At 40.7% G+C, this 24848-nt stretch overlaps 1 protein-coding gene across 1 annotated transcript in view; it reads right to left on the minus strand.

The window, feature by feature from the left end:
- Positions 1-3440: 3440 nt before the first annotated feature.
- LOC112983022 (neural-cadherin-like) overlaps positions 3441-24848 on the minus strand; it is a 57268-nt gene continuing 35860 nt past the window's right edge. The window contains exons 19-34 of the mRNA XM_064507726.1: positions 22301-23918; positions 20193-20286; positions 19182-19366; positions 18340-18572; positions 17034-17311; positions 15302-15516; positions 14876-15003; positions 14004-14131; positions 13731-13863; positions 13470-13650; positions 10616-10782; positions 9621-9885; positions 8663-8843; positions 6999-7252; positions 5881-6035; positions 3441-5482 (exon numbers count right to left, since the gene is read on the minus strand). Of these exons, the coding sequence (XP_064363796.1) occupies positions 5081-5482; positions 5881-6035; positions 6999-7252; positions 8663-8843; positions 9621-9885; positions 10616-10782; positions 13470-13650; positions 13731-13863; positions 14004-14131; positions 14876-15003; positions 15302-15516; positions 17034-17311; positions 18340-18572; positions 19182-19366; positions 20193-20286; positions 22301-23918 (4617 nt within the window). The 3' untranslated portion in view covers positions 3441-5080. The remainder of the gene's footprint in view (positions 5483-5880; positions 6036-6998; positions 7253-8662; positions 8844-9620; positions 9886-10615; positions 10783-13469; positions 13651-13730; positions 13864-14003; positions 14132-14875; positions 15004-15301; positions 15517-17033; positions 17312-18339; positions 18573-19181; positions 19367-20192; positions 20287-22300; positions 23919-24848) is intronic.

Here is a 24848-nt window from a genome sequence, read left to right on the forward strand (position 1 = left end):
GCCAGGCTCTGCTCCCGCGCAGCAGCAGCAGGGCAGGTGGGTGACGGCGCCAGGCAGAGGTGAGACAGCACCACGCTTGCTATAGGTGTTGTGGCACCTTCAGGGTCCACCTGAGCAGGGTCTACCAACATGACAAGAAACCAGCAGGAACCATCTTGGACACTGAGTTAGAGGAAAAGGATGAAGTCCCTGATTCACAGCTTGCTAGGTAGATAGTCCTACTGAGGTGTGCCAAATCCCAATGCCCTGCTTCAGCCCTTTGATCATGTTTTTTAGTGTTTCCCAGCTTCGTGCTTCCAGCAATGAGGAAACAAAACCCAGCAGTGAAGTTCTGCATTTGAACAGTGTTGTATCCTGATGATCAGTCAACTGCATGCATTTAATGATTGCCAAGAGAAAACCATAGAGTTCCTCATTCCTTTCCTGTCACATACAAAGGAAAGGAAGTTAAGAAAATGTATTTTTCTAAAGTGTTGGTGTTTTATGTACAGAAGTGCTCACTCTCAGGTCTTTGTGCTGAGGGAAATAAAGAGTAAAGAATGATCAGATTAATTTGGTATAAAAATGAATCTAAGGTAGTAGAAACTCCAGAGCAGGCTACTTAACAAAGCTGTTAGCATTACTAATTGCAGTTCAGTTTAAATCAGCAAAATTCTCTTCCAAAGAGGTAAGGACATATGATCCCATTACTGTGAGATGATACTAATTTCTCTTTTGGAGGCTGAACACTCAACCACTACAAAAAAACATGTATAGAATGACTTGATGTCAACTGATGCAAAGAGATTCAGTCTAGTAATCATCCATAAGAAAACCTATGTTTATTTAGATGAAAAATATCATATTGTGCCAGTATTCTAGTACAACATCTCCCAAAATGAACAGGAACAGTAATTGCAGGGAAACCAAAGTATCTGTGATCCCAGAAGTGGTGCATCTCTTTCTCCTGGAAGAATCATAGAATAGCTGGGGTTGGAAGGGGTCTTTGGAGATAAACTGGTCCGATGCCCCTGCTCAAGCAGTGTCAGCTAGAGCAGGTTGCCCAGGATTGTCCAGTTGGGTTCTGAGTATCTCCAAGGATGGAGACTTCACAACCTCTCTGGGCAACCTGTTCCTGTGTTCAACCACCCTCACATGCCTTGCTATGAGATTAAAGGTGTATCTCTAGAGATATGGCAAAACTTTCACAATTCCTTCCCCTTGGGCTTCAATAGATGAGGCTTTCATTGCCTTGTGTCAGAAGATAAAATGTATAGTAACAGGTTTGGGTCATTAAAGGTATCCTCAGCTTATTCCCAGAGAGAGATTTTATCTCCAGTGCTTGGCAGTGCTTTAGATACTCTAGTAGCTGAAGGGATCACTACTGGTAAACTCTTCCTTCATGCAGAAGTAGTTTGTTGGAAAGCTCAGTGAAACTAAACATCAATAATACGGATGTAAACTTGCTAAGTCGAGGAATTAAGTGTGAAAACAGTATCTATAAGTGCATGGTCACAATTCATTGTAATATATTTGCCCTAGGAGCAAAATGAAAGTACATAGGTGACCGTAATTCAGGCATTTTTTCAACTATAAAATTAGAATGAGCCCTCCGCTTCCTGAAAAATTGATGAAAAAGAAAAATAATGTTTCTTCATCCAGGTTCTGATAAGAATGTCTTTTGAACTACTTTTGGCAGAAAGCAGGCATTTTGGGGCGGGGTGGGGGGAATAAAGGAAGAGAGAGGGAAAGCCTATGAGGAAAAGAAATTGCAGTGAGTTCTCTGCTAGCCACATGAGTTTCATCTGGTTTGTGAATGTTAAGAGATAGTTGCTGAAATAAAAGTCTACGTAGTGTCTCCTGGTGAAGAAAAATCAATGAAGGTATTATGTAAGGGTCATGAACAGTTGAGAAGAAAGATGCTACCAATGAGAATCAGGCTTTTAAGCAAAACAGCCCTCCCCAAACATGCAAAGCTAATTTTTTTTTACCTAAATTACTTTTATTTGCTGGTTTAAATAAGAAGTAAGGACATGGCTAATCATACACCCTCCTTCTTCCCATGTACACCTCAGTGCCTTCTTTCCACAAGGCAAAGAAAATAAGACAAAGTAAATAAGGCCTTCATCCCTGAACAGAGGCAGATTAAAGGTAAGTGGCAAAAGCAGCTACTGCCTGTAAGCAGTAACTTCCTCTGTTTAATATTAAAGTACTCCTCATTTACATAGTCCATGTCCATTTATGCCAGGCTCTAAGCTGCAACTAGCCAAGACCCAATTCTCAAGGTTTTCAGATATCCTTGTTCCTAAGATGAAAATGTCTGGGAGAGAAGCAGAATGAATAGCTGTAGGTTTTAACTACTTGAGCCATTTGGTTGAATTTCTCAAATACTTTACCAAGAAAAGAGTTCTCAAAGGCTGTATAGCAAGTTTTCAGTGAAGACAAAGAATGCAAATCTCTTTTGCCCCAGTCATTGCATTAAGTGACAGAGCTGTTTTTCCTCTCCTACAGGACTTACTCATTTTCTAACCAGCCACAACTTCTGTTGCAAGTGGAACAAGACATACTGTCTCAAACAAGTGCCCGGTATGGCCCTTTCTCAGTCTCCATTTAGCAAGCACTCTCAGTACACAATGATCCTGCAGGGCAGAAGAAGTAAATGACATCGTCTGTTGTATCATTCTCACAAGCACACGTGCACACACAGAATCACACCTTTGTAAACACCATTAGCTGTTCTGTCCCAACCTCTTGACACTTTAAATGTCCCTTGTGGTACAAAATTCCCTTTTTATCAAAAAGGAGACGTCCATTATATTCAACTCTCTAACTAGACAGTTACCGGCTGTGAGGAGATGTTCCATATTTTGCAGTAAGGGACCCAATGAGGCCAAAGAGCTTTCCTCTTTCTCATCTGTCAAGAAGACAGAAGTCCATTAAGTGTCCAGATTATAGTGTAATTTCTTAGCTTCCATCCTGCCAGGTTACTTTGTGTCTTCAGCTATTTGAGGGAAATCAACTGCTGCTTCAGCTTTCCTAGGTTAATGTTTAACATGCATTCATATATAAAATGGAAGGCTTCAGAAGACAAATTATAAAAAATAATTCTCTGGGTGATAATAGTTAGCCTGTCTCAAGCATCATTTGTAGCACGTTGTTCAAATTATTGTCTTTTGGAAGAGACAGAATTTACCAATGGGCTAATTATGCTAAGCTTTACTTGATATCAAGTTGAGAGGAGGCGATTTAATAGTGATAAAAGTGTATATGTATTTAATGAAAATTTTCTAGGACTTCAAGACTCAAAACAATTGCCTAACTGATGATCTGAAGCTCAGTAGATTTCATTTGCAGCACAATATATGTAATATTCCAGAATGTGACAGATTTTATAATTTCTTACAAGAAGATCATACATCTTTAGAAAGCAGGGAAAATGTCCATTAAGCGAGATGTGGTAATATGTTAGATAGCTACACTATTTATTTTTTATGACTTGATAAGAACAAATCAATGCCCATTTGGCACAAAGAAGTCCGAGTCACTCTTTTGGTCCAAATCTTTGATAAATATTGGTGTTTTAATGTCATTTATGTAAATCATTTTATGGAATGAATACAGATTTTTTAATTCAGTTCATATGGTGTTTTTGTTCACTTTTCAGTGCAAATTATATTTTGTTCTAACAGTATCTCAAAGTCTTCCTTCTATGTACAAAACTAATATACATTTACATTTCTTACACCAAGCAAAATGGCCAATAATAATGAAAGGCCTAAATTTAAAATAGTATTTATAAATCAAAGGAACTGTCAAGATTTCAGCAAAAAACAAACTTGCAGTGTTGTGGTGTACTAGTAATTAAAAACTACTGAGTAGAAAACAATTTTTAAAAAATTAGCATTTAAGAGCTTTTAAGCACTCTGTCAGCACTAATACTCACACATCACCCTCCACACTGTGAATTGTCCCTATTTAAGGGAGAGAAGGAGAAGACAAGGAAGATGAAATGAGAAAGAATATTTTAAAGTGATTTACCTGTGGCCATAGAGATGAGTGTTCAAGTCAACATTAGATTTCAGAAGCCTGACTCCCCTTCCATGCCATGCTCAAACCAAACTTTTGGGGGAGAGGAGAAGGGAAGGAGGAGGCAGAGGCAAACACGGCAGGTTTCCTATGCTTTACATTTTGAGCACTCCAATTTCTACAATAACTACCCGGATTGAAAGAGTTTGGTTCCATATTTTGCCTGGATTCCCTTCTAAGTTCTCTTCATGCCTGCTATCAGCAATTCTTTTCCAACTGCAGACTTTGAAAAAGGGTTGTAGGTGCAAAGGAAAGTTGGAAATAAAAGCTTATGAATAGAAATGTTTTCCAAGTCTTACCACCACTCCTAAGAGTGTAAAACTGTCACAACAGCAAAGTGCTATTCATAGCTATGATAATTTGATCTTTCTGCTTTTTTCCCATTTCACAGGTAAGTAGAGAAAGGAGTTGTAGAGAAAAAGTCTCACAGGGCAGCCTGGAAGAGTGAGCAAGTGTGTGTGATGTTGGGAGAAGTTAGAGTTAGAAGACAAAAGTTGAGAAAAGAAACAGATATTTAAAATGTTTTATATTTAATATTTGTAATTGTGAGTTCACAGTCTAAAATGAACGCAATTTAAAAAATGCCCCACCCATTGCTATCTACACGATAGGAATCACATTTATACTAGGGAGAAAAAATTCAAGTTCTTGCATCCAGGACAGTCCTAGTAATTCACTGTGGTCTACACAAATAAAAAGGGATATTATTATACTATTTGATACAAATCCTACACTTGATTTGATACTATTTGATGTAAATCCTACATTTCAAAGTTTTCAAGAAAACTCCTATGTTAAAAGCCTTTGCACTTCTATCTTTGAATAACTATTTATACAGTGCATATAAAAAGACTGTTCAGATTGTCACTTCTGGGAAAAGTGAATATTTCACCCTATTGTTACTAAAAGTTTGCATCAAATAACTTAATTTAGCTTAAATATAAAAAGCCCCATTTTTTAATTTAAAAGAAGTGTCCATATGTCATGGCAATGTTTTGAGTTCCTTTAGCTCCAGTCACGAATGTTCATTTGAGAGCTCATAGAGTTCTTTAAGCTTGTCAAACTTTGGCCCCCACTCTTGGAGGCAATCATAATTTAGATCTTCACCACCACTAATGGAGTCTATGGAGCTAAGGCTCCCCGCTAGAGAGCATTGTCCTTCTAAGCAGTAATAATGAATAGTGTCAGCTGGAAGACTCCGTAGATCATTGTCTGCATCCCAGACAATTTGAGACACATATTCCTTGAAATCTGGAACACTGGTAACAGCTGCTCTTGACTGTTTTTGATGTGCATGTTTTGGGAGTAAGTCTCTCTTTGGGCTGTTGGGTGTCCTGGAGTACAGAGCAGGTGCCCTCAAGGAGAAGTGGGGAATGTTCTGGAGAGGTTTCTTCAGTTCATCTATATCATACGCATTCTGAAAAAAAAAATGCAAACATCAGAAAAAACATGAAAGAAAACATTGCAACACAAATGCAACACAAAACCAGATTCTGTGAATCTTCTACTAACTGAGAAGAGTGGGGCTAGTTCAGATCATACCGCATCTTTTTAAACGCTGAGAGTCTTCAGCTAAACCAAAAATGCTGTGTACAAAGTACTATGCTGTCCCCAGGGTGGCCCCCTAAAAGGTGGCCACATTTGACTAGTGTGAAAAGTACAGATCAGATTCTAATAAAAGCCTCACACTCAAGAGTTTTTAGGTTTAAAAAAAATAATTGAGTGAGAGCAATAAAAAAAAGTTAAATAAAGGTCTAGGAAAGGAAGGTAAGGAGACATTTGGTTTGCACAGACTGAACTGAAGCTGCATCATACCTGGTCACGTTCTCCTCCTCCTTCCTCATTATAATTGAAGACATTTTCTCTAACATCCTCCCAGCTTTCATGCTCTTCAGGAATGTGGTAAATTCCTCCTTTCCGAAACCCTGAACTTCCCCACTGACTCCACACTGTGTAGGAGACCAAGAGCGCTGGAAAAAATGAATACACATTTGTTATATGACATATGACAAAGTATGACATGACAAACACATAGTTATATGACTCCTGAGATATCGAATCAACTCTTATTTTAAAAGCAAATTCCCAGGTATGAAATGCATTATTGTTAGTGTATAAACAAGTTATTTTCAGGAAGGTAAAGAATCATCTATATGTATATATATTACATTACATCATAAACTTCATTAAAAGGGTATTTTACTTACCTAAAGGAATCCATTTAAATAGAAGGCATTTTGGCCAATCTCTGGCCTTTCACCAATCCTGAGTAAATAAGATACCCAAAGTAAGTAAAACACTGTTTTAATGAAGGTTACAAGTGTAATATAATCATTGGAATCCTTACTATTCTGAGAAGTGTATGCAGTTTTTCATTATCAATATGGGGAATGGGCAATTTTATGGTATATTATTATTTCAACTAAAGTGCATCTAAAACTGGACACGTTTTAAACATTTCTTTTTGCCTTGCATTCTTAATGAGGCTTGCCTCATTCACATAACCATAGAGATCACAAACTCTCTAGAGAAAGCTCTCTGCCTTCCTAAAATGTGACTAGCACATACCAGTTGTAGGTGCTACATAATACACGTGAGGGTTCAGGGCAGGTGGAAGTTTCAGATGAAAATGGATGCACACAGATTTGCCCACACAGATGGAAAGTCCCTATTTAAGACAGAGTGAAAATAAGTGATTCTGGAAGAGGGAAATTCTAAATTTGCTTGAACTGGCTTTAAGCAAGTAAACTGTAACCATGTGCTGATGCCTGTCTCTTTGCATCCTCAGATGAACCCCAACTGGTAATCTCCAGAAAGATGAAACACTGGTCACAGCATCCAAGGAGTAAAGCAGACTTGACTCAAGGGAGGAAGGTGCAGGACGAGGAAAGAAAAAGAAAAAAGAAAACAAACCAACAAACTTGCTTTCCTACCTAGGAAGACAAGGAGGCACATGCTGATTGCCAGAACAGAGCCAGAGCTGAGTCCAACTGGTCTTCCTGCCTTCACCTGGCTAATTTCACACCATCTTCCCTTGTAACCATCGGGGCACTGGCAGATAATCTTGTCTTGGGATTGGGCCATACAGGTACCACCATTCCTACAGGTCCAGTGTCCACAAGGTGATGAGGTACAGTGTCTGAGCCCTGTAAGGTTATCAGTCACTTCTACTTTCCCAGCTGGACACCTGAACAAAAAAAGCACAAGATACCTTTTAGGCAGGAGAAGCACCTGGAGTTGTGCGTTTCTTTGTGTGAAGTTTGTTGCTTTAATTTATTTCTTTAAAACTAACAATTAAAGTCTTTTCAAGCAAATCACAAATCCACACTGATAGCATGAAACACAGGTGAACTCTAACGTAGCAAGCTAGTAGGCTTAGGAAAATGTGAACATATGTTCTGCTTTCCCTGTCCAGGTAACATATGAAAAAGTTTCACTCCTTCCTTATAAAAAAGGATCTCTCAGCTTCAGCAGTAACCCTTTTTTACAGATGGGCCTGAAAGGCCTAACAGGAAATGGATAACTGAGACCGAAGGAAAAAGGGCTAGCGAGCACTTAGTATAAGCTTGGTAATGTTCATTGGGACCTTTGGGAAAAAGAAGTCATTGCCCTGCTGAGAATGACCCATCTCATCTTTCAGGACTTTAACCTGTGGAGAAACTGTTTTCCTGTGACATGAAATTGGAGAGGCAATGCAGGAATACTCTGAGGAGCACAAGACCTGCTTTCTGCTCTCCAAGGAGCAGAAACTTCAGTACTACTGAATAAATGGAAGAGTCCGTTCAAATTGTTCTTTTACAAGTAGACTGAAGAGAGAAGTGTCCCAAGGCATATTTAAGACTCTCTTCTATCTCACAGCCTCTTTCATTAATGATTCAGTAGGCCTCAGAAGTGCCAAAAGTAAATGACATTCCTATCTCCAGACATGATGCAAGTTAATCTAATTCTGGCTGACCTGGAGAAATTTAAGCAGCACAAGCATCTTCTTCCAGTCTTGTATGATTGCTCTTTTGAACAAAAATGTCTATACTTTCACTTGCATATTTTAATATGTTGCTAATTTTCATCAAAGGTTGGGTCTTCTCCAAGAAACTTACTGAACATAGTATCAGGCTGGGGGGGACTCTGGTTCTGATCTTGGGCAGCCAGTTTTAGAAACCAGTTTTGGGACAGTCTAATTTTGAAAAGCTCTTTATTTTATACAAAGTATTATTAATTTCATCTTCTTTACAGTGTGTATGTGTGTGTATATATTACACACACATGCACATATGTGTGTGTGTGTATAGAAATACAGGAACAGAGATTAAGGCTTTCGCAATCCACCTTTTACTCAAAGAGTATTTCAGTTCCTCACTGGCCTGTGATCTTCTCACCATGAGAAAAAATCAGGAAGTAAATAGGTTCCATACCAGACTTACAGGAAATAGCAAGTTTGGCTGTGATGGGAGATGAGATGGAGAGCAGGATTTGTCCTTGAGATGCCCCTTCTGACCAGCAGCAGCAAGGAATTTCACTGTTAACAGCAACTTACCTGACCAAAGGTGGAAAGAAAGAGCTTCCCAACCACCCCAGGGAAAACAAAATCTTAATGTACCGGCATTCATATTTTCTCCACAGGTCTACACAAAAGAAAGGGCTGTAACAGGGCTGGCTGCTGCAAGCAGTGGAATGGCATCCCATCGTGACACCTTGTCGCCTCAGAATTAAGCCAAACTCTGTGCTTTTGCCTTCCACGAGAAGTGGCTGACCATTCAGCTGGACATCACGCATACAACCTGCACCAAAGCAGGAGAGTACACAGAGAAATACATTTTGTTAGCAACTTCCCCACCTTAAGTCTTGCACCTGACACATATGCAGGACACCTTAAAGCATGCTGCGCTGCTGAAAAACTTAAAAAGGACCTTATACCACTTATCAGTTTTACTTTAGAAGAGCTACAGAACATGTGTCTGGGTGCTCTGGTTGATTTACATATCTACAGTGCTTCTCCAGGACAGCATGTGCCAATGCAATGATTTAGCAGAACTGTGCTATGAACGAAAACACCCTCATTAAATTAATCTAGATTTAAAAATACAATCACAAAAGTGGGACTGAATGAGAACGAACATAATGGAAAAGCTGCCTTCTGTTGAGCCACAGTCTCAAAGTCCCAGCACCCCCACTGGACAAAATGGAGGGAGAGCTGTGAAATGCCTTGTAAATCTTTACCCTCCTACCAGGAAATGTGTCTGTTCCTTAAGCCTTTCCCAATCAAAAAGGGAGTGAAGATCCCAGCATGACTTCCCTACTTGGGGCCTCTGGCATGGGAAATAATAACCTGAAGTGCTATTTTTTACAGGAAATCTCACATCTTCACTAGGACTAAATATCATGGCAAATGGAGAGTAGAACATTAGCTCTGAATTCCCCAGTAGAGGAGGTGGGATTTCATGGGCACAGCAGTCTCCACGGGAATTCTTACTTGGATTTTAGACTCTTCAATACCCCTGAAGATTGCACTTGTAGGTTTTAACTCCCTCCTTTTGCAAACTCATCGTATCACTTACCTTGGAAATCGCTCTCTGAATGGTTGGGAAGGCGGTTTCCTAGCACGATGCTTGCCCAATCCATTTCAAACCATCTGTTTGTACCCAAGACAGAGGTCACTTCTTGATCACCTCCACCATCATTAACACGCAGGGTAAATTCGTTGTTGTAGCGCTCCATGGTCAGCAGAACCCACTGGCCATTGTTTATACGTAAGGTGCTCATCCTCAGAGAGTAATTTTTGTCCCCCAAGCTGAAGTTTACACTGAAGGAACCCCCAACAACCTAAAAGAAGATGATAGAGACCTTTACTAACAACAGAAATGCACATCCAACAGAAATGAATGTTATGACAGTGGGCTGCCTCAAGAAATGGACCTCAGTTTTAAATACAAATGGCACCCTTGTTTTTAAAGGTAAAGTAAGGTGCTTTATTGCAAGATAAAAGTTACAAGAACAAACTGCAGGTCTAGGAATTACCAGCTTCCTTCCCTACAGGCCTCTCTCTTTTTTAAGTAAGATAAGATTTTTCATCAGTTTCCTCCCTATTCATCTCTATCTCTAAGTCCTCCTAGCTGACCCTCCAGTTATAGTTGGAATACTTAGCCTCTACTTGGCTAATATAATCCACATGGCTTTTTTCAACAGAAACAAAAAAAGTAGGCAGAAGTTTTACAGCCAGAGACAGAAGCAAAGGGAAAAGGCAAGCAAGACAAAACACTCTTCCCCACTCCGCATGTATCACGTGCACTCACCTGCACTTTCTGCAACTAGAATTTGCGCTACCAAAAGCTATTACTACATTCTCTTGCAGCCAAGAAACACTATTCTGGCTGTGCTTTATTTCTGAGAAGGACAACAAAAATGACAGCAGTTCCTCTCATGTGGAAAACGCTTGGTCTTTATTACATTGAGAAATAGTTGTCTTTAATCAGAAAATGCATCTTTTTCTCTTACTGTACTACTCTGTGACAAATTAAGAGTGCTCAAACAGAATGGCTTTTGGACTGATCACCTCCAGTCGGATGTATCCATTCCCACCCGCAGAGGCCAAGCTGAGGAGAGTGCTGTGGGAGATTCGGGTGCGCACCATCAGCTGGATGTGAGTGCTGTGGGCACTGAGAATGCTTCTCGGCTCATAATGGATCCAGCTGTCCCGTCCAAAAGCCCATTCCGGAAGTGCTAAACACAACACACAAACAAACAGGAAATCTCAGTACTTACTGCTCCCACAGATCTCCACAGCTTAAGAATTTATCAATTCTGAATGTCAAAATTTTAGCTATTAAGAAACTCTAACATAATGAAATGTCATGGGAAGCACACCCACTGCCTCCAACGGCAAATTCCCCCCAAGGGAATTAAGAGAAAAAGAACAAACTAAGAATACAGAATTTAGGCATACATGGAGATTTGATAATGTCTCTAATATTCTGCCTGTCACAGGCTGCACATTCACCCAATCACTCCTACACTAGCCCAATAACCTTTTTTTTTCAATCGGAAACATATCTTCCAGTAAAGTATTTGGCTTTGATCTGAAGACAAAAGGTTTTAGAATCTAATGTTTCCTTCAGTAGTTTAGTCCTGTAGTTACTAACCTTTACCGCTAGAAAATATGCACCTTTCTTCCCATTTCAGTTGCAACAAAAGAAAGCCCTGCAGCAGGCACCAAGTCAAAAGTCAGAATACATAATTTTTTTTAATAGAAAGAGAGATTAAGTCAGTGTTTGTTTATTAGCTTAACTAAGGAAAACATACTGAAATTCACTCTTTCCCCATCATCCTGGGGACTCCGTCTGAGAGTTGTCCAGCAGAGAATTGGATGAAGATGTTCTACACCCTTTCACTAAACCAAATATCACTAAACCAAAAAGACCCTGGTGCTCTTGTGCAGCAGACACTCATTTTGGTCTCATTCCCTGGAAGCAATCCTTGATCTGCTTGCTGCAGGCACAATTTATTTGGAAAAAGAAATTTCTTCTTACCAAATAAAGATGTACTCCAAGCTAGTCATGAAGTTACTGGACAGGAAGAAAACTGGGTTACCAACAGCTAATCAGAGGTCAGTGTCACGTAAGCAGAAGTCTAAAAAGTGCGCAACAGGTGCTGGGGCACTTAGTCTGGTTCCCAAGACATGAAATATCAAATGACCAAGAGACTTAATCTCTGCACTCCCTTTTCCTCTCACTCTTTTTCCTATCTCTTTTCTTTCTTAAAGCATATTTTATTCTCCTCTAACTAATCTCCTTATACTTTTCCTCGCCCACTGTTCTTTTTTGTTCAGTACTTCTGCATCTACAAGGTCTAACTGACAAGAAGAGAGGGATTTTCTTGGGATGCTCTAGTGATTCCTGTCCCCAGCTGTCTGCTCCTTCCTGCAAGCAAGGCTCAGCAATTCATAAGGCATCAGCTGAACACCAGCATTTTACAGCCCAACTTATTAGAAGAAATTGGAACTAATCCGAGTTCTCCTTATACATCAGGATGTGATTTGTGGATTAAGTAATCGGTTCCTGAGCAACTGGTTTCCACCACAAAGGTGTGGAGTAGGAACCAATACAGCTGTCCCAAATAAGCAGCTGGACTTGTGAACCAGTGCCCCAAGAAAATGCAGAACAAGATAAGACTTAAAGCCAGGCAAACTTTTATAGACCAGTATCATCTGTCTGCAAAACATCAGTACAAATAAGTGAGCTATAGTAACCACCTAGGTTGCCACTATAAACACTTTAAACAATGAAAGCTCCAGGCTCAGAATATGCCAATTATGATTCTGGTCTTCTCAGTCCTCACCACACTGGACAGACAGAGCTCCCTCTGAGTAATTTAATGTCAGCTTTTAAGTCTTGTGTGAGAGACAGAAAAGAGAAGTGAGTCTGGCTTCTGGTATATAGCATTATTGCTCCCTCTACAAGAAGGAAAACTAAGCATATTAAGTTGATATGACACCACCAGTCATGTCTGTTGGTCACAACACATTGATTCGACAACAGCTGGCACACAGCCCTTTCTAACTGATCACTGCTGCCTGTCTTCACCTGTAGTTCATTCAAATTACAGAACTGAGGGGGCTAATTCTCTTCAAACACTGCACAAAGCCCCAGATTTTATGGGGCACAAGTGTTCATAACAGACTGTTATAACCAACCCCATCATTTGTACCTTGTACGTAGATGGAGAAGACTGACACAGGGAAGGTAAAGTCCCAATAATACTGTAATGCACATCTCATTTCACATGTACCTCAGAGCAGTGGCTGTGAGTCTGTATGGAGAGTTGCTGAATGTACTGTCTTACGAAGGACAGAGCCAACTGCAAGTGTATGCTCCTGTGCCCTGAACATGGCCCTGGGCTGCTGGGAGCACTTTACGCATCAAAGAACGTATTTCTTACATTTGTGAATTGCTAACCTTTTGCACCTTTTCACAATGCCTCTGAGGTTTTCATTCTCCACCCTTGCATGCTTTTGTTCTCTGATGCATGTTTCCTGCTGATTTTGTACAGAATAACACATTTTCTGGAGCTAGCCTGATATTACGTCCTTACATGAACTCACTACTGCGGTCTAAAGGCGTTTCACAAGCTTGAGTTCACTCCAGGGACAGAGGGAAGTGCAGTTATCCTCCTTTTATAGATGGAAAACTGTGCCTGGGGGAATTGAGGGATGTGTCCCCAGGTTTCACAGGGAGAACCTGCCAGGATCTGCCATGTCCCAAGCAGGCATCTAGTCACTCTTATGACCACCACAGGATGACAAATAGCACCTTGTTCATTATACTAAAAGTCCTGGCAAGTTTACAGCAGCATGTTTTGATGCCTGTTCCCACAGATTCTCACCATTAATTGCCTCCCAGAATTTACAGTACCTTTGTCACATGCTGGTCCAGCATATCCTGGGGAACAGTCACAGTGAAAGAAATCCCAACCACCAACACACTTGCCATGGACACCACAGGAGGCCACCCCAGCGCTCTTACACATTTCATCCATCAGGACACAGCCGGGAGTGCTGTTTAAGGACTCTGCAGGGTGCTCTAAATCATAGACCTAGAACGAGCAAGAGAAGCACCACATCAGGTGTCTACAGTTAGCATCAGTAAACCCAAGACTGGTCTTAGCAGCCCTACCTTACTATCAACAATGACATTGCGTATGCAGCCAACAAAACCTCTGAAGTGCTTCAGTGAATTGTGATAAGGCAAAGTGTTCTTAACTCCACCCAGCTGCAAGGGCTGGTGACCACTGAAGAGCTCACCCATACTGAAGGGAAGACAGGGAAAGAAATAATTAATGCTATGTAAATATAAAAACTTGGCTGATTTTTTTTTCCTTCCCTCCCCTTTTTTCTTAGCTCTTTTCATTGCTTATGTTTCCAGTTCAGGTTGTTCGTGTTTTTTTACCTCCGAGTTCCCATAGTATCTTCAAAGGCTTCACAGGCAGCCAGATCCATTTGGGAGATCATCTTAGTGATACTGCTACTGTCTCTAACTGAGACATTTATGCAGTGGTCAAGAATCAGCTTCACTTTCTGGAGAAAGGCATTACTGAATTGCATCAGGAGATAGTGACACATTTTAATTACATATTTTATTTCAGTAAGCAGAAGGGGGGGAATAGTAACCAGAAATTAAAAGGTAGGGAAGTTTATTAAAATAATAAAACACTACCACATACTAATCTGGAAAGTTACTGCACACAGCATATAACTAAGGAACCTACCAGAGTAGGTTGAGTCACTGGCACAATAAAGAGAAGACAGGATTTTCTTGGAGTTTTCTGCAGGCTCCCCATCCCAATCCTGACGTACCCTCAACTTGTCTTATGGGGGAGAAGAAGGGGCAACCTAGCAGATGCCTTCACCAGTATTGTATCAGCAAGGAATTCCCCCTATGCAAAAGTGTATCTGTCTAAACTCACTTGGTGGGCCAGAGTTTCCTGCTCACAGAAATAAAGGACATTTCACTCCATCAGTCCAGGAACAAATTTGCCTTTAGCTCTCTGGACTTTCACAAGTCTGTGGTCTAACCACTAGACAAGATCATTAAACAAAAAAAGCAGGGCTCACTTCAAAGTTAGATCAGACTGCTCAAGGCCTTGTCCTGATTGACTGCCTCAAGATTAAGGGGAAGTCTGAGCTGACAAACTTTAATTCACATTGCTGCAGTGATGAAATGGTTGAAGAAAGAGCTCTAAAGAAGCGAGAAAGGATTCTGAAGAGATAACTAGATACATGCAATAGTGCTTCCACAGGACCACCCCTGTTTACACTTGCCTTTCCATCATGCATAATTTTTATATTATGCCAGCGACGATCTGCAACGTTAACTTTTTGTGACAGCTGCAGGAAAAGGTCACCAGAGCTGTGTCTCACAGTCAGTGATGGGACACCATCCAAGAGCTCTGCAAAGAAAAGACTTATTGGATAAGCATTAACCATGTTCCCATACTAACCCAGGTGAACTCAATGTCACAGTTAGATTTCAGTTTGAGGAGTTCTTTAGACAGTGGAAGAAACTTAATTAAAAAAATGCAGCTTCTAGTACAGTGACAAGATACAGCCTGGAAATCCTGGCAAATTATTCTGCATTCTCCTTAGTTTTTGAGAGCAACTTTCCAAGCCATTTTAAAAACCTATTAACTGTAAGTAGAATCCCAAGTCACACAAACACAAAGAACAAATATTTCTTAAGTTTTTAACCTAATGCAATGAAATCTTCCATTTCTCCAGGCTGTCCTCGTGCTACTGGTCCCTGGTACAACAGAAGGCCATCAGCCACTTCAGTGATAAACTCTAAGGAGATACGGCTCTCAAAGCAAGGCTTAAGAGGAGGGAACCAGGCATAACCATGCCCTTTGAAGCTGTGTTTTGTCTGCTGGCAGTCTGGTCCATGGAAATTTGCAGGACATCTGCATCTGTGTTAAAAAAAAAAAAAGAAAGAAAAAGAAAAAGGAAAGAAAGAAAGAAAAAAAAAGAAAGAAAATGCCACCATCCAAGCAGAACTCACTAAGGGCTTTTCCCACAGCAGAACTCCCCACTCCAGCCACAGGAGCCCACGTTGCCCAGGCCCAAGTATGAGTTAAACAAGCACTAACAAAGCACCTCTGTCACTAAATGTTCCCTATTGATTTCGTTGTACAAACACAGTTTAGCTTTAGTTTTAAATCATATTATGTCTTTGCAAGAATGATTTTCTAAATAAATAACTGAGCCTTTGTAATATAGAAATCACATGAAAACCTCTGATCTCTTCAGCAAAAGAAGAAACCAACATTTCACTAGGCTTAGTTACCAGCTTAGACCTTATCATCTTGACATGGAAAGCAAATTAAGGGTGCAAAAAGGCAAAAGAAACCAGAAGAAGTTTCTTTTGTCCACACAGAAAAAGTGAGAAAAGGCATGACAGTCACAGAACTTGATAATCTCGCTCTTATTGCAAGCTACTTACCGGTTTATTTCCTTCACACTAGCAAAAATAGGTGTTCAGGGTTCATTCTTTGTTAACACTCTAGTGATTCAAGAATGAACAAAGCAATCACAGCATGACAATAACAAAAACTGTAAGAGGGAAACCAAAGGAGCAACAGAAATGGGAAAGGGAATAGACAGGGAGAACAGCTGGACACCTATTTCTTTTTCTATTTCCCATAGTTTGCTGGTATCTAATGAGAGCAGAATAAGAGGAGAAGGACAGGGAAAAAAAGATTACTCATAAAAATACCAAAAATGCAGAAAAAGTCTCAAAGTTGGACAAATGATAGGTGGCAGAACACTGTCAAGCGTTACAGTATTTCCAGGCAGCAAAACTTCCCTGGTTGGTTACATCTGAGCAGCAATTTGGGACTCATTTAGACCTTTACCATATCCAGGACTTCTGCAGCTTCAGTCTGAGTCCTATCACCCCCATCAAGGGTTCTCAGGAGCTGCTGGGTGGTTGTTTCTGCCTTCCTACGTTGGGATATTTGTTTTGAAGCAAACATGCTTAGGACTTGCTTTCTAAAAGGGTGCCAGGCTCATGCTGAGCTACTACGATCCCATCATGGTTTCATCTTCATACTATTTTTGTCTATGAGGTGCCCTTTTTGGAGGAAAAAAGAGGAGGCAAGGAACATGGGGAAGAAGTTAGTAAGTGACACAGTTAAAATGCTTAATAATATTAATGTAGGGTGCACAGAACGTGAACATTTTGCAGGGTGACGTTAAGGGAACCAGTGCAGCCTGCAAACCTCCCACGGCTCTCCTGGAGACTATGACGAACTTAAGTAGCTGGTCGAATATAGAGATTTGTTTGCAAGACCCATATGAAGTACAACAAAACCCAGCTCACCACAGTGAGAAAACATGCAATGCCATCTCCTCACATTTCCCATCCTCCTCCTTACAGATGGCGTTCGAAGCGTTTTGTCTGTACACCAGACAAAGCTTTACCAACCTGTAGCCCAAATCAGTATCCACACATGTGCCGCCATTGAGACAAGGGTTTGTCTGGTACGAAGAGCAGGAGAGACGAGGGCTCTCCCGAGCTGCGCAGCTGCACAGGGCACTACTCAGGACTGTCACTGACACCAGAGAGATGCTTCCAGATGTGGTTATTGTGGGCACATGACTCTGCTCATACTTGCTGATGCATCCGGTGCTGTGAGTGCAGTTTGCAGTCACACATTCATCAATGCCAATTTGGGTGATATTTATACCCAAGATGTTTTCCAGCTGTGGAGAACAATTATTTGTATTCATCTCGCTTTGCCACAGAGAGGAAGCTCACAAATTACAAATGACAGCCATGGTCTTAATTTATTCTCAAAACTGGTCACTGTACCACTTCTTTCCAACATCTACCTCACTCTAACCAGCCAAAGGCAGTTCAGCCTGGTATCTGCTATGCCAAAAGCCTCGGTCTAAGTCAATTATAGTACAAGTGAATATTTCAAAGACAAAAATATTGGGAAATTAATCATAAGTAGAGTCAATAAATTACAATTACTTTTAGCTTTGGGAGATTATCTATGTAGGATCTGGGTTCTGTTTTTAATTTGGACTTTTGTCTTAAAAAGATCGGGAAACAAAGGCGGGCATTGTGCAATGCAGAAATACCTTTTCTGGCAAAGTCAGTTATTACTGCAGGACTGATTTTAAACATTACTGTATTTCAATCTATGTGTACCCATTGACACATTTCAAATAGAGCAAGTAGTCTGGCTATTAGCAGAATGTTTTTTGCACAAGGGGCAGGAACTTTACTAAATTTTCAATTTACATTTCCAACCCATTTTTCTACTGCGGAATGGTTATTTTACTACTTTGCCTTCTTAAATCATAAAGCTGGAACTTTTGACTGAACACAGGTTTACGAGTTTCACTTACAAAACATTTCTGTGTAGAAGAATATAAATCGAAACATTAAGACAGCATGTAGAAAGGCAAGAACCGAACACATTCTTTAAACAGGTTTTTACAGTCAGTAGAAAAAAACATGTTCACATTCCTGAAAGTTAGCTCAGTTTGTCTGGCTGACTCAACATGTATTTACAAGCTGGCTTTTAAAACATTCATATTTGAAACTTTTAATCAAAGTGCTGAAGGAATGTTTGACTTTACTGAATAAAATTGTCCATTTTTCTCACATACGACCCCCTCAATCAGTCATTCTAAACATGAATGTTCACTAGGCAATGGATATTGTTTGAAAAGACAAAATAACAAGATGGTGTAGTTTCATATGAATTAAACACACTTACCTGTGCTCTGGATACTGCTACGTTGCCGTTAAGTTTTTCTGCCTTGTAATAGGGTGGACCATAAACTGCAAACCAAACATCAACCCCTCGAGTTTGACTTGGGCTTTTTAATACACTGAAAATGTGAACATTTTCCAGTTGGGCTGATATGATTTCTGAAAGCAGCTTCTTCATCTGGTAGTATTTACTCTCTTTTTCAGGGAACTGGAATATGAACTCCTCTGGAGTGATATCTGTAATAGAATTTTAAATCCTGACAAACAAATATGTTGGACGCTATAACAGTTGTAGCAATAAAAGAGAGCAGCACCACAGAACAAAATATTAATGCTGCAGAAAAAGCACTCAACTTCAGATTCACCAGTGTTTTCATTTTTAGGCTCTGAATTTTTCCATGCTGGATTCTGCCACAGGATTTGTGTTCTGAAGCTTTTTGACTCATTTGTCTTTTTTTTCATTCTTTTAAATCAGAACTACATTTAAGAAGATTTTACTTTTCCACAAAGATTGAAGTAATTTGATGAATTTCAGGCAGGTTTTTCAAATAAACTTTTTGTTAAATATTAACTGCTGTTTTGTTGCAAAGCTGGTGTAGAAATCTCATGTCTGTGACTTCTGCATCAAACTAGCATTTCCTGCTGTCTTTTTCGTCCCTGGATGTGCCTCCACACACAGCATCAGAAGACCATGCAAACAAAGATGCATTTTCAAACCATCATGTAGAAAGCTGTTAACTCTTATCATAAGTTTAGCAGCATTAGAATTCTAAGTAACACAGCAATAATGTTAAAGAGGTAGGTTTCAGCCTTACAATCCTAAATGTACTTCATCCCATTGCTTACCTTTTATTCGTATTGATCCAGCATTATAAAGGGCATCGTCTTTGATTTCCTTCACTGTAACCTTTACTGTTGAGACCACATCTGGCCAGACACCATCAATGACTCTAACTCTTATATTGTATGTTCCTGGTGGGGTTCCTTCCTTAATAGTCAGCAATCCTGAGTTATCATTAAGGATAAAGTACCTGTAATAGGAGTTAAGGCAAGGAAAAAGCTATGAGAAGTTAAAGAACTAAGATATAATAACTATCATTGATGTTTTTCCGATCCATTTTATTTTGCAAAAGTTATCAGAGAAAGCTGATATGTTCCCTCACAAAGGGACAAGGCAGAATAAAACTTGGTTACACCTATATTCTTTTGGCACCTAGAGACTCCACACCAGCATACAGAGAAGGTTTCTACCTGCTCAAATGCCATAGAAACTGGCTAGCAAGACTCAGGCTACTATAGCCATACCCTTCCCTTGGAAACAGTGCAAACTCCCAGTTGAGATGCATTCACTGAGAGTGACTCACACCAGGCATAACCCACCTCTGTCAAAACCTCTGAATGGCACATGTACATCCCAACACCCCTCACAATCCAGCCAACACACATTCAATACAAATGAAGTCTTGAAAATAGTGCTGACTGAGCAATACCAACTCTCCAGGAGCTTGCAGGAGAGAAGATGGAAATTAGCGTGTGTCGGGGGTTCTGTAGTGGCTCACTGATATTGCATACACATATGACTAAACAGGACATTTCAAGTGGTGTTGTAGCAGACATGGCACATCAAAAAACACTTGCCCACTGAGCAGCAGGGAATGGATGAGTTTGGCATACAGCAGTATTTACTGTGGTACCATATTCAGGAGGGCTTTTGGAGAGCTACACAAACTTCTAATCAACAAATGCTTTTGCACACTTGTCTTCAAAAAAAAGATAGTTTAAATACGGTCTACATTTTTGTGTGGGGGAGAGGATTTCTTTCATTTCACCCAACTTTCAACTTTTCTTTCCAAATACCTTGATGTTTTTCCTTCAAATTGGTAGATTTTGTGATCCCAATCATCATCATCAGGGGCACGAACCTGGCCCAGTACAGTCGTGGGCAGCATACCTACAACAACGTAGTGTAGAAGTGGCACAGTCAGAACTCTCACATTCATGCACACAGGTGCATGTACACAAACAGGCCAGCCATTCAAGTCTTACCAGCTTGTCTTAAGTCTAAACCTCTAGAGAAATATATTGTGATGATTCCCTGGGGAAGATGTGTAACAGTTTATAAAGACCACACACCGATCTGCTTATTGGGTGTTTGCTGTATGGCTACACACTTAATTCAATAGGAGGCTGCCTGGAAAAAGCAGACAGGAAGGAAAAACTAAGCCACCTCTGAAGAAAGATGTAGGAGATGTTCAGAAACCATGCCAGAACTATTGATTTTCACTATTTTGGCTGCAGTGTCCAACCAAGTTGTAGGACAGTTTAAACAGGGATAGGAAAAGGATTGGGGTTTGGAAAGATAACAAACCAAAACATTGACAGGGTTGCAAAGGGGAAAAGACAACAGCACTTTGAAGGAAACTACAGCAAGATAGAAAGGATGTCCAAAATATAGTAAGTAGGCTCATTCTCAATAGATGGTGAGACTTCTGGGTGAGACAGAAAGCAGCATGCATTCTGCTGTTCTAAAATCCTCTCAGAAAAGCTCACAAATAAGTTTGTTTTGCTTTGTTTTACAAAGGCCATTTATGAAGGAAAAGATTTGCAGGTATCTGGATTGATATAAGTACTGAGTAAAGAATGGAAGAGACACAAAGGAGAGGAAAAAAATGTGGGATTTCACCTTGTAAAAATGAACAGCACAAACCCTGACATCTGAGGGGTTGCACTCAGAAGTGACGGAAACCTGTAGCCTGTCTTGCAACTATGACAACATTCATTTGCTATTTTGCAGGAGACTGTATAAAGGATGCTCTGATGTTTGACTCCTGCAAAATATGAATGCAACAGTCAACAGACTAGTAGCCTTTTGATCCTGTCCTCACCTTTATATTAAAAATAAAAAAAATCACAGTTTTGAAGACTGGAATAGTCCCTCCCAGGAATTAACAGTACAGATGAGTTTATCCTTTAAAGAGGTAACTAAAATGGAATTCAGGTATAACGAAAAGACCTGATAGTCCACTTTTCTAGGCTAGAAGCAGAGATTCTCAGTATTTGCCATAGTTTCTCAGCAAAAATCAACCAGACTTGGTTTCAACTTTACAATAAGCTGAACTTGAGAGTGAGTACTCAACTGACAGGACAACATTTCAATATAAATAAATGGTCAGCAGCATCTACACAGAAATATTTTCTAGTGTCTCCACAATAGATACTCTATTTAATGTGCTATGGAACCAGAGGATATACACCAGAGTTGAAGAGGAGGAAGGAATGACCTAAGCCCACATGGAGGCAAGCCTCCAAAAACTTTTTTACCTGTGTCACTTAATTTGCTTTCAGCTCATTATGTAGGAACACTGGATCACAAGAGAATTGCAAGCTTACCTCCAAGGCAGGGAGAGGAAGGTGGCCTATGTCCCACTGCCTGCACCAGGATTCATAGGTAATTCCCCCATAACAACAGTTGTCAGCTGAAGGCTTATATGAACGTTTCAGGCAATTCACATATGAGCTCAGGCTAAGAGTATTCACCAATACGGAACAGACTATTCAGTATTCAATAAAACTGAATTTAGTCTGGAAGTGAAAAAGGTTCTCTGAGTATTAAGACTCATTGCTTCTCAGCAATATAATGAACTTCATTAATCTTTTTTTTTTCCTGAAATGTTAATGGTATTGGAAAACTGCACCTGAAAACAAGGACCATTACTCAAGTCTGACAGAAACATGCATAGAATAGGAGCCAGCTATCCTCTTCCTTCAAGGCTGGCTCAGTTTCTTCCACAAACCAAATAGTCCAGTCCTGTACCCCACAGCACACTACTCTATGTGAGCTCTAAATGCACTTCAGGGGAATTTCTAAGATGCTAGCTTATATGGAACGAGGCAGAGTCCTTTCCCGAATCTTATAGCTGCTCCTTTGGCCTTACTGTAATACTTTGAAACAGAGAGTGATTTACCATCATAGCTGTAAATAAGACATTCCATGTAGCCAGGAGAATGTGGGTGGTCATTTTGGTCCCCAATATTCACAGTTAATGTGCTGGTTGAGCTCATGGGTGGCATCCCGCTGTCTGTGATCAGGATTGGCAGGTAGAACACCTTGTGCACTTCCCTGTCAAAGGTATGCAGTGCGGTAAGCAGGGCACTTCCATTATTGAAATCCTGCAAGCTGAAGTTAGTCACGCTGTCGAAATCACTGAGCAAGTGAAAGGAGAAAGGTGCTCCATTAGCAGCACTGTCTCGGTCCTTAGCATACAGCAAAGTAGAGGTCTCGTTCATTTGGACGACCTGTGGAGAAGCTGTGTTTTCCCAGACCACTGGGTTATAATGAGCCTCAAATTCTGGCCCATTGTCATTTATGTCCTGCAGAGTCACTAAAACAGTGGCACTGCCAGTCAGAGCGGGCTGCCCCATATCAGTGGCAATAACAACAAGGTTGTACTGTGTCACTGTCTCATGATCCAGCAGTCCTGCAACTACCACCCAGCCATCACTAGCCACAGAGAACTGGCCGCCTGGGTCAGACTTACTGAGCAGATGGAAAGAAAACCTTCCATTCAGGCCAGAATCCAAGTCAACAGCAGAAACCTGAACAACTTTCGTGCCAACTGGGACATCTTCCCCCAGTGCAGCCACTTCATAGAACTGCGGATAGAAAACAGGAGCATGGTCATTGGAGTCCTCCACATAGACCACACAGTGAGTGATGCTAAAGAAATCCATGTCCTCTGCTTTCACGGTCAAATTGAACACCCTCTCATGAGGCTTCTCAAAGTCAACCCGCTTTCGCAGCCGGATAAGTCCACAGTTGTTGACTTTATCTGTCTCTATTGTGAATTTGCGGTCATTGTCCCCATCAAGGATGCTGAATGTCACCATGGCATTTTCTCCCTCATCTTTATCCACAGCAGATACTACTGCAACCTCAGTGTTAATACTTGCATTCTCAGAGACAAATGCCGTGTACATTCTTTGCAGGAAGACTGGAGCATGGTCATTTACATCAGACACCAAAATAGTGGCTGTGCCTGTTCCAGTGAGACCTCCCCCATCTCTAGCCTCAACCACTACTAGGTGTTTGTCTTCCTTCTCCCTGTCCAGGGATCCAAGCATGGTATAGATGGTGCCACTAACTGAGTTAATTGAGAACAAATTCAGATTAATTTCATTTTGGACATTTTGAATGATTCTGTATGTTAGGACAGCATTTGTACCGGTCCTTGGGTCATCGAGGTCCACTGCTGTCATGTCCATGACAGAGGTGTCTGCTGGAGAATCCTCAGGGACATGGCCCATGAAACAACCATCTGACACACAGAGGAAAAGGGGAGGGTTGTCATTCACATCCCTCACTTCTATGACCACATCTGCAAAGCCAGTCAGTCCCTCTCCACCCTCATCGGTTGCAAGAACAAGAAAGCGCCACGTTGATCGCTTTTCACGGTCTAGCCTTTTATTTGCAGTGATCTCGCCTGTGTTCTCATGGATGCTGAACTCGCTATTGGCTCCCTGTCCATGCAGGGAGTAGTTAATGGCGTTTTGATCAGCCTCTTGGTCAGGGTCTGTTGCAGAAACCTAGGACAAACCACAGACTGTAAGTCTTTATGTAAAAGAGAATGAGAAATATTGTTCTTTTATTGAAGGCAGTTGGTATTATGTAGTCTAAATAGCTGGCATGCATTTTAACAACAAACATACATTGCTTTGAGCCATTCAGATCAAGTACTCTTTCAGTAAACATTATGCACAGCCTAGGAAAACAAAAAGATCATGTTTAGACAGACTAATACGTTCTGCTTCCCAGTATATTTTGTAAGGAGGAAATAACTGCAGTAACAACCAAGTAGAAATAATAATAGATCCGTTGAGCAAACTTTTTGGAGTTGGAATGAAAAAGCAAATAGGGATTGTTTCTCTCATAGTGAACAGGAGTCTGTGTAAATCCCTTACCCTCCAAAACTGGTAACCACACATCCAAGCTGACTATTAGCATGGGCCAGAACTAACTCCCAGCTCCCTGATTTGCATCCAGGGATTGTTTCGGAGAGAGCTAGCTGGGCTGACCAAAACCATGCCAGGGACTGCTCTAACAACAAAACAGTGAAGATGACTGAGTTCCAGAGTCAAGGAACATTCCTGGGCAACTTTTATTTGCTAGTATAAATGCAGCAAAAGAGTCTGCGAACTTAAATGCATGCGGTATGCTTGTGCCAACCGTGATATGCACATACAGTCTCTCAAAATCTGCTAGTACAGCACCTCACTTGCTTTGTAAAGATAAGCCAGTACTTTTTTCAACATTTCTATTGGTCAAGAGAGCAAGTCTGTCATCCAGATTCAACCACACTCTCTTTATTCTCTTCTTTACAGAGAATTGCTAGTTGAATCCTATAGACCAGAAGAGTCAGGGCTCATCCACTCTGATGAGGCTGTCTCAGAATTCATGTGCTTGAATGAGGTTGAGCTGAACAAAAAGCCAAGTTCTGCCCCTTGCTTCATGCAACT

The sequence above is a fragment of the Dromaius novaehollandiae genome, chromosome 2 (genome assembly GCF_036370855.1).
Source record: "Dromaius novaehollandiae isolate bDroNov1 chromosome 2, bDroNov1.hap1, whole genome shotgun sequence".
Lineage (NCBI taxonomy): Eukaryota > Metazoa > Chordata > Aves > Casuariiformes > Dromaiidae > Dromaius > Dromaius novaehollandiae.